The 12,848-nt window shown below is 36.6% G+C and overlaps 1 protein-coding gene across 1 annotated transcript in view; it reads right to left on the bottom strand.

Moving 5' to 3' along the window:
• The window catches only part of LOC145782015 (dynein axonemal heavy chain 5-like), a 55,287-nt gene that overhangs the window by 33,693 nt on the left and 8,746 nt on the right, over positions 1–12,848 (bottom strand). The window contains exons 15-37 of the mRNA XM_082593748.1: positions 12,039–12,234; positions 11,381–11,518; positions 10,775–10,979; positions 10,055–10,264; positions 9,444–9,641; positions 8,784–8,909; positions 8,140–8,334; positions 7,664–7,842; positions 7,133–7,208; positions 6,595–6,707; positions 6,156–6,365; positions 5,516–5,720; positions 5,187–5,305; positions 4,753–4,889; positions 4,211–4,373; positions 3,597–3,708; positions 2,984–3,112; positions 2,547–2,746; positions 2,018–2,171; positions 1,305–1,501; positions 1,035–1,104; positions 749–877; positions 103–318 (exon numbers count right to left, since the gene is read on the bottom strand). Coding sequence (XP_082449874.1) covers positions 103–318; positions 749–877; positions 1,035–1,104; positions 1,305–1,501; positions 2,018–2,171; positions 2,547–2,746; positions 2,984–3,112; positions 3,597–3,708; positions 4,211–4,373; positions 4,753–4,889; positions 5,187–5,305; positions 5,516–5,720; positions 6,156–6,365; positions 6,595–6,707; positions 7,133–7,208; positions 7,664–7,842; positions 8,140–8,334; positions 8,784–8,909; positions 9,444–9,641; positions 10,055–10,264; positions 10,775–10,979; positions 11,381–11,518; positions 12,039–12,234 — 3,677 coding nt within the window. The remainder of the gene's footprint in view (positions 1–102; positions 319–748; positions 878–1,034; positions 1,105–1,304; positions 1,502–2,017; positions 2,172–2,546; positions 2,747–2,983; positions 3,113–3,596; positions 3,709–4,210; positions 4,374–4,752; positions 4,890–5,186; positions 5,306–5,515; positions 5,721–6,155; positions 6,366–6,594; positions 6,708–7,132; positions 7,209–7,663; positions 7,843–8,139; positions 8,335–8,783; positions 8,910–9,443; positions 9,642–10,054; positions 10,265–10,774; positions 10,980–11,380; positions 11,519–12,038; positions 12,235–12,848) is intronic.

Raw genomic sequence — 12,848 nt, 5'->3', positions numbered from 1 at the left:
TATATATTTTTCAATTTGTTCATGATTGTGCTAGAACCACAGAGCCTAAGTTAAAAGCAACAATTGCTAACCCCTGATTTTCACAAAATATATTTCACTAACCTTTTTATCAGATTTAGCGACAGTTAGCGCATCCTCTGAATCTCGAGTCCACAGCATTTGGATGCCGAGTATTCCCACTTGTGCCGGGAAGACGTTCTCAAAATCGATGACTTGGAAGCCTGGCTCGTTAATAGCGCCTGCAGCTTTCCTCACAATTGAATGGACTGTTTTTCGTATTCCGTCCAGTAACGTACCCAACCATATCTCAACGTTACCCTGCGTTTTGATAATGTAGTTATGCACTATTTAAACTTTAGCAGCCAATCCGGCAACAGGATGGTCAATTTACCATACAACAGATCTTCGATTTATGACCTATTGCATATTTTTTAAAAATTTTCAAAGATACACTGTAAAAATGTAAAAGTAGTTAAGAACGCAAAACCAAATCAGCAAAACGTTCAAATGATGCATTACTGAGTAAGCCTTTAACGTTCTTGCAAAGTGAACTTCAAAGTTCAAAAAGGCCTATTTGACGCTAATGGTTCTCGTGTGTGAAACCTGCTAAAATCTGCTGTGTTATAGGAACAGTTGCCGATCGTACAATAACATGTAACTAAACAGTAAACATAGATCATATTTTATTAATTCCTAGGCAACAATGATCATTATGTTGATAGAATCCATGCGATTCAGCTCAACCAACCTGAGCAACAACTGGTTCCACGAGATCCACTTCTTCAGTTTCTTGTGAAATAACTTTGAGAATTTGATCATAATTTTTTTCATGGAACACTACCTTGTACACGTTGTCGAATAATCCAAGCAGATGAGCCTGTAGCAAAGGAAAATAAATCAAAAACAAGATTGCAGCATGAAAAAAACTAAACGCTTAACAAGAAACGTCACGACATTGTACGAAACATTGTACATAACCTGTACAACTTTGTGTTGTTGAAACGTAAAATAACGTTTAAATTCAGGTATATTACCTGAATTGTGTGGGAGTCGCTGGCTTGACCAAGAATTTCCAAAAGAGCAGGATCAGAAACAAAGAAGAATCTGTTGTAAACAAGAAATACTTTAGAAAAAAACGAAACGTTTGTTAGATAAGAACATTTTCGCAACGTTGTTTTGACATAAAATAAATTTTATAAACGGTCTGTTTTATATCATTTTCTTGTTTTAAGAAACTATTGTTGAAGTCCCGGATGTGCAATGTGCATGGCAATGATGTATCAAAAAAAAAGAAACCAATTTACCTTGGAAAGATCAACCTCTTCCTTTCCAGATATCCCGTCAAGGACTTTTGGCACATTTCCAGTTGCTCTAGGATGTGAGGAAGAAGTTGCGCTAAAGTGTCATCGCCCATGCAGCACTGGACAACGTTGGGAATCTCGTGTGCTCTTTGCATGATTTTCATCCAAGATTTGTCAATATTGGCAAACCTCTTCGCTTCCTAAAGTAAAAGAAAAAGTTCGTTTAAAATTATAGTCCAGCTGTTCATATCTTTGTCGGGACATCTACGCTTGCAACATTCTGAGTAGTTAAAGATTTACATTAACTGGATGGGAACGCAAGGAAACCAATACTCGTGTCCACCTTCAGGCATCTCATTACGTGCGTATATCAGCAAGTACGGTCGAGTGCTCTTGAGAGGTGTCGCACTGGCGTACAAAGACTGTCATCACTCAGCTATTGGAGCCGATTAGCTGCATCGACGTAGCATCATCAACAAGATGACAACTAAAAGTGAGTTGATGCAATCAATTGAAAATCATTTTTAATGCCCTGAATTAACAATCTTTCCGCAAAGGCCAGCTGCATGACGCAAAGGTAGGCTACAAGAAAAAACTAATTATTATCAGTTGTTGATGTACAATTTTAATATAAATTATCATAACAATACCTCTAATTGTGTATCATAAAATCATGCTATAGCCTACTAATTGCCGTTGTTGGATCAAGCATATACCTGTGGCAACTGCTTGGCAATATCGCCTCCAACAAACACAGCTTCCAGATATACCCACAAGTTCTGCACAATCAGCCAATTTTCAATGATTTCTGTTGTTCCAGATAGTTTATGGACCCACTGCTGAATGGTTGGTTTGAAGGGAGCATTGTACCTGCATCATTAAAGTTAAGGTGAATTGTTTTATAAAAGATGAAAGCAACAATGGTGAACGGAAATGAAGTGGGTTTTGTTTCAAAAGAATTCTGAATGTGAAAACAAGTGTTCTTATTCAATTTAAGTCAGATTTTGACAAATTCTGAAAAACTGTGCCATCATCTTTGACAGAGACATTATTTTGTGAAAAAAATAAACAAATACCGCATACTCCCTATCGCATATATTGTAGTTGTAATCACGATACAGAAATATACGATGATTCTTTTCTAAGCAATCTCAATGCCAGCATGAGATGTTGGCCGATTTATTTTCAACACAATTTCATCTTAACCTTAGAAGTAATACTTAAGCTATTGTTTTCGTCGCGTACCTGTTGCTCATGAGAGATCCAAGGACCATGAGAGAATCTTCCATAAGAGCGACGATGTCGTTGATGTCGCTTCCTTTGAGGAGAAGTTCTCCTCTAGCTTTAAATTGACTGAACGTGAAAACTTGCACGCTCCATTCAGTGACAACTTGCTTCAACTTGGCTTCAATGTCCCGTTCCTTGACCGCACTGATGCAAATATCCTAGGGGCAGAAGAAATGTCAAAACAACATTTAAAAAATCAACAAACGTACGAGATGCGACATTAAAGCAATGAATTTTAATTTCTTCATCTCTACAATGATAGCAGAAGACAAAGATTATAAATAGATTTCTTACTTATTCCTTTAATAAACCATATGAGTTATGTAGTATAGTCTGTTCTAATCATGATGATCAAAATTAGTATCAAATGGTTTATTTGCCAACACTGCACGCACTTCAATGTCTTCCTTATTCTCCAGCAAGGGCGCTTCCATGATGTTTCTGAGTTGAAAGTTTTCGTTCTCGACATCAAAGTTACATTGCGTTATCTTCTCAATACGTTCCCAGTGTCTCGCCATCATAGCCTGTCAACGCAAAAACAAGGTATCTCAGTCTATTAAAGTTTATCCAACGATCATTTATACTATTTGTTTCATCAAGCCAACCGAAAACAAGATCTTAAAAAAAACTTAATCAAATTACCTGACAAAATGAGTTGAAAATGAGATTGTACAACGTTTTTGAAAAGAAATCAAGCTTTTTCTAATTTGATTTCACTGAAATGCTAAATAGTCTACTTTATTTTGTACATTTTGAGTAAGTACAGTATTATCCGAAGTTCCTCTAAAATATACCAATTCGTCACAGCACATGACTAGGGAACTGTGTTCCGAAAGCTAGTGTAATTCGCTATTACCACAGCGAACTCGCAGCATCAGGCTAAAACAGGTCGTTAATATCTACATTGTGAAGTAACTCGAAGATGTACGCGTGAAAACAGAAAAAAATGTGGTGTCAGTTATGATATTTCAAGCGTCTTTTCGTAACAGACCAAGCAAGCATACTCACCTTGTCTGACATCATTTCCAATAGAGGACAACATTCGCTGAAATTATCAATCTTGGCCTTGAGGTCGAGGAAGGCTTGCCATTCTTTGAGCGCTTTCGGCAACTTGCGGCATCTGGCGAGTAAAGTGTGCCAACATTTGTATGAGCAAAAAGCTAACCCTTGTTCAACTACAATGAAACACGCTAGACACTAAAATCTTCATTTCTCACCCATACACAACCACTATTCATCTTAACGCTTATGCTGGTGAACTTATACAAGTAAACGAGAGCTGTGTCTGGTGTTCTTTCAGCATACCAGACTATGACGCATAGAGAAAACAAATCCTCCAAGTTAAAAATTCTTCAATTTGTGGAAAACTTTGTTATTCAAAACTAACTTTCTGATTCTCGACTATAACAAACTCTGATGTACAATGGACATTGAAAAGATTGATTCAAGAGGGCATCTGTACAATTGCACAGTAGGCTATTCGACAAGCTTAGGAGGTAGCATCATTAACATGACCAAAACGTAATAGCCTTCGATGATATGCAGACATACATGTACAATCCACATTACGTAGTTCTATAGCAGAGAATTTGTGAAAAAATGGTCGTTGCGCTATTTCTCACTTGTTTTGAAACTCAAGAAGTTCCGAGTTGATTTTTTCAATGTCGAGCTCTGACCACAGGATGTCGTAGTAGCTGTTAACGTTTTCAATCACGTTGTTGTAGAGATTGTACAACTTCTGTAGCAACGTCAGTTCACGTTTGATGCGTTGAAGATCGCTGTATTCTGGAAGTAATACAAGTTTATTTTAAGGTCGTTAGTTTGCATTGAATCAATATCAAAAGATGATGCATAAAGTTATCAACAAAGTTATATTCTTTACAAAAAAGTAAAGTACCGGTTTTTTAAAATATTATTTAACACCTCAATTCTACTAAAATATTTGAGTATTTTTATAGCTAATAATTTGTTACACAGGTCTATCAGTGAAGCTCCAAAAAGATATTTTTAAGAGAGCAGCTGACTCGATGATTACATATCACTTCGCGCTTCCTGTTGTTTTTTGTGTTGCCTGCGTAGTCGCAGCGTACTACATGTTATTACGATGAGCACAAAATAAAACAAGATTATTGCGATTTGCTATGTTGTTATATTGCTATGTTACCTGTAACTGTGAGTCCAAATAACTCTTCCCCTCCAGAGTAGGTGGTAAATTTCCGCCAAAGCTCATCAAATCTCGTCTGGAAGATCTGCAATCGGTCACTTGCCTCTCGTGGAGCCAGTCCATGCATATTGGGGCCTCTGAAAGATAACGGAAGCATAGGATTGGTAAATAATTCTTAATTAAAACGCAATTTATGAGCAAAAAGTGCTTTGTTTCTCTGAAATGGTGAATTGATGCTGCAAATCATTTGTTTGAAAACCTAAACCATAGAACCATAACTTTGAACTGAATTAATTTTGGGACATTGAAAATAAGCCACCGTCGACAAGCATTTACAAATGTTAGAAAACATTTTTTGTTATCTGACACCAAGCAAAACTGCATGTATTCTATTGTTTGCTCTCCAACAAACCACAACCGGTATAAATACTAACTTGCTGTCGTAATCTTTGTAAAAAGTACCGACATCTTTTTGGAATTTCTCCACGCCAGAAAGAAGAGCAGCTTTGAATCCAGGCTGGACTTCAAGCAACGTGTTCTGTACACTGTTCACCTGTCCAAGAAATCAACAGTAATAGTAGTCTATCAATGTATAAAAAAAAAATATTTTTAATCATTTTGTCTCACAGCCATATGTTGGACTTGGGACTAACAACTTCTTTGCACTTTTAACCAATGGTAGTTTGTACTAGGTTCAAGTCAAAATGCATAGTTTATGACGTCATGCATTGCTTTAGAGTTTAGACTTTGTAAAAATTCTTACCTGGGACATGAGGTTTCTCCATTGGTAAGCTAATCCATCAACTCTTTCTGAGTTACCATCATCATAATACAGTTCGAATCTATTCAGCAAGGCATAACTTTCTTCTATAGGATCTATTGTCATGTCAATGCGGATCTGGGCTTCCCGTATGTCTTTCAAAGAACTCATAGCTGTGCGCACGTCATCGAGATCGTTGATAGGCCGGCTGGAAGTACAGTTGCAACAGGCGTAATTAAAAAGCGTAAATGCTATTGACAAAACATTGTAGCCTAACTGTTGTAGTGAGATTTTTGATGAAATGCGAACTTAGTCTGCAAAAGAAACGGTGTAATTCTAAAACAATGAACAGTTTAAAAAAGCAGCTCCGCTGAAGGGATAGTGGAGAGCTGTTGTGAGAGAAAGTGCTGCCTTTAGATAAATAGAAGGTTTGTCAAGCTCGCATATCTCATCAATGCTATATTCATTTATGCAATGCCGTTTCTCTGACAATGAACTGTTTTTGTCCATAGCTTACATGGATTAATTATTAACCAATGCGTTGAGTATTGCTTGTCTCTTTAGGCCTACACCAAAGTAGCTCATGTGAGGGATACTTTGTTGCGTTTCGCTACATTTGTACTTAAATTTATCGGTTTTTCACCTCAATATCTTTTGCAAGTTATCTGTGAATGCAAAGATGCCGTCCATCGATGCACCAGCCTTTCTGTTGAGAGCACCACCAAACGCTCTCTTCCATGCCTTGCACTCTTCCACCAGCGCAAGCCTCATTTGGTCGGTTTCGAACGTGACAGCTCCAACTCTGTAGCTGAGAGGAATATCTTCAACCTGGGCTTCCATCTTGGCATAATACCTAAACAACATTTTCAGTTTACGAGACACTAGTTTGATGTTGCTTAGACCAAAGCCAGTTGTTAAGCAAAAAAAAGATTAAAAGATAAAAATTAGAAAAAGATAAAAAAAACGTAAGATTGAAAAAAAACTATTGACTTCTGTTTGTCATATTTCACAAGAAAAATGTAACATAATTAGATAATGCATTATTAGTAGTCCTTTTTCTATAACGCACTGCAAATGCTTACCTAATCTGTCCCTCGTATTCAGTGAAAACTGGCTCATCTTCTTCAAACTGTTTCACACGATCTTGAGGATCCGAGCTCCAAAGCTCGCTGAAGATGCCGAACATTTCAAGAACCTGGAGAGTAAAAAAATATATGTCTAACACGTGATGTTAGAGTAAAAACAAAGGATCGCAATCTGATAGCTCTGAGACAAAGTAACCTATCTGAAAGCAGAATAAATAGTGAGTTTTGTTGTAACTTGCCTTCGTGAAAGGCTGTAATATTCCCTACGTGCAGGATTGAAAAATTGTAATCTACAGTTGCTTTGCTTGATGTCAGACAAGAATCACAAGTTTAGAGATCAATTCTCTGGTCGCCATAAGCCGCTGCAAGCAGAAAAACTATAACAGCTCAGAAAAAGTGATAAAAGCTGGCTGGAGCCGATATACGACAAATAGGGATTCATTCTACGTTGAGTGCTTCAAATCGAATAACAATGTATGTAGCCTACAGCAATAAACCGAACATTTAAAATTGTCAATATCTATATTTTCCCCACCTTATCAGATTCTGTCTTCAGAGATGTGACGCTCGTGTGAAGGGGTCCAGACACTTTTACAACATCTTTGTGCTCTCTATAAGATAACATTTCATCATAAAAACTAATAAGTCCGTCACTAAGCAGAAAATACTTCCTAACAAAAGTAAAGTCCCAACAAGTAGTTTACTGATTTACAAGTAAAAGTTACAAACAAATGCCGTGCTTGTCATTAACAATAAACTACTGAAGGTGGACACGAAGATTGGCGTCCTTGCCTTCCCGTCCACTTAATCTAAATCTTCAACCACCGGGTGTAAGCCTGGATACGACGACGAACAACAAACTGGCTTTAGATTCACCCAGGCTATACCATTGCGTGTATACTGTAGACACATACAGGTCATGAACTTCCTTATTTAGTTGTCAAGAATGCTGAACTGTTGTGGCCTTTACATCAACATCACTAGTTACTTCACCACTCTGACATAAAAACTTGTCACAGCAACAACGCAGTTAGTAAGACATTTTTTGACAAAAAAAAGCACTGACGTGACTTGAAGGTATAGGGGTTTTTGTGGTTGTGTTTTGGTCATTTTAGGGTCCTCGCCGATCTTCTTCGCTGCTTCGGCCTCAAGCTTCTGTTGATATTTTTGCATGTCTGCATGCTTCCACAAGGGAATATCTTTTGCAGCTTTGAGAATGATATCAATAGCTTTGTTCAAAGATGTCTGCAAATACAGAATTTCTTTAGAATAATTTAAAGATTTTCTACAGAAACATGTTTTAAGGATCATAACTGCTGTTGAAAAACAATTATACTTTTTTAATTGTTGATGGTAACATATTTCTTTAACGTTCATCCGTACGTAGACCACATCAAGTATTTGATTATACAATATTTTGTTTAAGACAAAGATATGTTGGTCATTCAAGAGCAAACTATAAAATTTATTTATAAATTTGTAAGGGCCGAATAAAAAAACTAAAGAGAGTTACTTGCTAATAATATTTTATACTACTCGTACTTGGATCTCATCCAAGCTGGGCCTCATCACCACTGTAGGAATAGCTAAGATGATGTTGGAGAGGAAGAGAGGAATCTTCTCTTCTTCTGATTTTCCTGACCCGGACATCATCATCCGTTGACTTGTCTGGTACTTGCTGGAAGATTGCTGGAGACGACGCTTGATTGTATCCAAAGTGAGGCGAGTGCACTTCACCTGAGAAGAGAAAACAAAACAATAACGTTGAACAACCAATGAGATATAACTGATAATGCTGATTATGAAGCTTAAATGATAACAATAATCTTTTCGGCATGTAGCCTTCACAATATATATTTTTTTATTTCATTGTAGTATATATTTTTATTTCTTATCACTGTGATGCACCGTGAAAAATCATAAATTGTGTATTGTAGCATTCAACAACTTGTGGTAAAGGATTCAATTGCATGAAGATGTCTGTTGCTTGCTCACAACAGAAGAGACGTAATTCTAACACTGAAAAAATCAAAAAGTCTAAGAAGAGATTAAAAAAAACTCTTTTGCAAATATTGATTGAAAGAAAACACTGAAGATTGGAATCATAACAAATTTAAATCCCAGAAAAAAACTGATGTAAAGCTATTTCAAAGTATGTTGTCGCAAAAAATTTCATAATTTATTACCAACGCATCGGTATTCTTCTGACAAAAAGCCCCCATGACTCCATGATACCAATTTGGAAAGTTTTCGTTCTTTCCTTGGGCTTCCAACACGCTCATTTCCTCTGGAGTCAATGTATCTTCAAATAACTAAGAAAAAATGGCAATCATTAAGATCAGAAAACGAAACCTAAAAACACTGGCAAACTATGCGTCAAAAACAAATAATGCAGAATTAGATGCAGTGCAGACACAGAACTACTTTGCCTAAACAACAGCTAATAGGCTATACTATCAGCAATAATTGAAAGCCTAATTTAGAGAACAGTACTTCTAGAAATGTGTTTATCTTTGGAAAGTTACTATACGAAGCATCATAAGTTTGCTTGTTTCAAAAAGAGGTTTCCGTTCAACATCAAACTATAAAAAAATAACAAAATTGCAGAAAATCAGAGCAAGAAAAGAAGGATTATGATAGTTGGGAGAAACTAATTAATTTTTTATGTAGGGCTAAAGGATGCAAACGGACTGGTTAAAAATTGATAAAATACGTTTGCGTCGCAACCAGTACTATATACGCAATTGCAATTACAAGAATGGTGTATAGGCTATAATAAAAATTATCAAATAAGTAGACTGCAGTGGCATAAAGTTAATCTTGATTCAATAAATTAGATCACTGACCTTAATTAGATCAAAGACTGCCATTTCCACGTTCAGGCTCTCTTGGGCAAGGTATTTGGCTGCAATCTCTACTGTGTGATCTGTTCTTTCCACAAATTCCTCCGAAACTACTGCCTCGTCCTCTGGGAGGCTGCACAAAGCAGTCATGCTCATCTCCTCTGTAATATTCTCAATACGGCACTCCAAGATGTCCGATACCTAAAAAGATTAAAAACAAACGTAAAATGAACATAGACAAACTGGACAACAACACAAAAGTATAATCAGATTGATTTGTTTCTTTTGTGTCACTTTAGAATCAAAATTTTCATCCTTAATTCTAAACATTGAACAGAAACAATATTTAGCGTCATGCATAACTTGTAGAAACCAGTAGAAAAATCTCATAACAAAGAAACTTGGCGCTTCATTGCCTCCAAACCTCGACGAGAGGAAGAAACTTAATGATGATGAAGTATAACTTCACGTGTCATCACTCTCTCATACTAGAATGAAGACAAGCACGTAGTCTAGTGGGTCCCCAAATTGAATGTAAAGCGCTTAAAAATAAAGTTGATGCTTTCACAAACAATCACAAAAAGAATAGCAGTGAGGTTATGGCATAATGTTACCTTTTTATTAAAATTCCTGAGTTCCTCCACTGATACTGAGATGTCCTCAATGAAAGTATCAAAGTTCATGGAGGCCCATGTGAGCATCGTGAGTCCTGGGAGGATGGTGTCATCCACACGTCCCACCAGGGGTCGCATGCATGGCTGAACGATGACAGGGATACTCATTTTGATCTCTTCAAATTTGTCCAGCAATTCTTGGAGTTTACGCTTTGAATATAAATTTTCATGTAAAGAGATTAAAGCAGCAGCAACCAGAGCGTGCATAAAAGCAATGTTTCATGCAACTTCAAGAAAAGCGATCCTTCATATTTTATATTACTTTATCTTTTGAGAAATGGGTTTATTATTGCTTGTAAATTCACCTCAATATTCTTGCACCGATTTATTTAAGTGTTACGTTTATAAAACAGAGTGTCGGTAAAAACATAGACTACACAGACCACGCTAAAAGTAATAAAACTTGAAAAATATTATTGCAACTATGAACGACAAGAAATGGTATGGTGAGGTGATATCTGTAAATGCATTGCAGAGCTATGACAATCAGCTCAACATTTTAAATCTCACTTTGTGGTTTGTATGCTTTTTCAAAGACATGTTTCTTTTGAAAAACTCCACATTTGAACGATACGAATAAGTAGTATAAGCTAGAAGGCAATTACATTATGATAGAAGTTTTATAATTAAATCCGTGTTAAAAAAAAACAGCCGTTTCACCTGGTTCTTTCTGAGCGTATCCTCCTTGAGGCAAAGAGAGAATACAGAGTCCGGGATATTGAGTCCGATCTTCCGCAAATGTTTTGCTTCACAGAAGATTTCAAATATAGATGGATCGAGATTCACGTGGAAGGCTTTTGTCTCAGGATGACGAACGAGGAGGGAAGATTGAAGAGATGTCTTTGCAAGAGCGGTGGCTTTGCACCTGAAGAAAACGGAAGTAGGATTAAACCATTTTTAAATAAAATATATGAGCTACCATGTGCGCCAATGCTGTATACAAAATCGCCATTTGCAGTAAAACGCGTAATGCACTCTTTGCAGACCTTTCAGCTACACAAAAGTTACATTGAAAAAGGACAGGCTATTCAAGATGTTACAAGCACTAGAACACGTTAATAATTTTATTGTCATTATTAGAAAGTAATTCTCTTGCTTGATCTCCAACTATTTTTATATTATGCATAAAATTAGGCTATGTTAGCCAATAATACAGATAGATAATAATAAGCAAATAGTCACATAAAATATCGTTTTGGCTTTATTTCGGACTTGGAATTCAACATATTAATGAAAGAGTCTAAAACTGCTGAATAAAAAACTTACCAGGCTTTGTGGTAAAGCACTTCAAACTCGAGTAAGACCGCTGCGAGTTTATTGTAGTTGCTCACCAATCTTTTACCCTCTAGTGTTGACAACACGTCTTTGTGCTCACGAAGGTAAGTCATTGGGACTTCGATTTTTCTACAAAAAAGAATTCCTATTGTTTGTGTTGCAAGAAGTGTGAAAATTTCCTCATAGTAATTATTGAAGTTAATGAAAGTAGCAGGCTTTTGTTGCGTACTTACTACTTATACGTTGTGCAACTACGATAGATTAAATTATAGTCGAAATAGTTTTGGAGGAATCTAAAAAAATAACTCAGGAAACGCTGTCGGGCAGTATTGAATGTTTATCAAAACGCAATTTCCTTCTTGGAGGGGTACAGTTTTTATCAACTTTAATAGCATAAATCTTTGTAAGACACGGACCAAAATATCAAACTGTAGAGTATTACGGTATAAGGAAAAACATGTAGGTCGAAAAATATATTATGCAAACTGGTGTTAAATAACATTACAAAAACCATTGAAATGACTAAGAAAGGTTCATACGACGGAGACGGTTACACAACATCCTCAACTTACAGTAACAAAAATGTAAGCTTTTTTAACGTTAAAAAACAAAACACATAAAACTATCAAATTCTGTTGTTTTCAATTACCGATACATTTGTCGAGCCCAAGCAATTTTTCCTGAAATCGGAGGAAGGTTTCTTGGGATGGGAGGATCAGTCTTCATCTTTTGGTAAGCTTTCTTAACGTTGTCTAGGTCCTTGGCAAAGCGAGAAACCAACATCATGTATTTATCGAATGTATCCAGCTTTGCTCCTCGAATACTCTCAAACTTCTTTATCAAGACTAAAAATAAAACGCACAGGTATATTTTTGGACTAAGAATAATTAAATAATCTTTATTCATTGAATTTCAGACTTATCGTAGCAGGATAGGCAATAAAATGTAGGCTGTTAGGCGAAATGCAAAGCGTTTGTCAGCTGCATTAATTTGAATATTCGATTTTTTCGTATTCAAATATAGCAGTGAATAAATTCGTTATCTAGCTTGTTTATATTATGATTGCAAACAGTGTTTGACAAAAAAATGCCACATCATGTCGAAAATCACTTAAGTTTTCTTGATCTGTTTTGAGACTTTCTGCACACCAACCGTAGGGTTTTGTCTGTATATTTAGCCCACCCGGTTAGCTCTGTGATTACGCGCTTGGCTCAAGATCACTCGGCGCTGGTTCGACTCTCGGGGTGTGCGCTTGAGCAACGCATTTCAGGACTGCTCTCCATTCAGCGGCACCTAGTGAATGGAATAATTTCTCGACAACAAGACTTCAACAATCGGAACACTTCACTCTGCCAATCTCGGTAACCGGCCCTGCGTCAAGAGCCTCTACAAATACACGAAACTACCAGAAATAACCTATCAAGGCTTTATCAGTCCCAGGAAAGATTCAAAAACCAAC

Source organism: Aplidium turbinatum, chromosome 1 (assembly GCF_918807975.1).
Source record: "Aplidium turbinatum chromosome 1, kaAplTurb1.1, whole genome shotgun sequence".
In the NCBI taxonomy this organism is placed as follows: Eukaryota; Metazoa; Chordata; class Ascidiacea; order Aplousobranchia; family Polyclinidae; genus Aplidium; species Aplidium turbinatum.
Note: the sequence above shows the minus strand (reverse complement) of the source record. Positions and strands in the feature narration are given on the sequence as shown.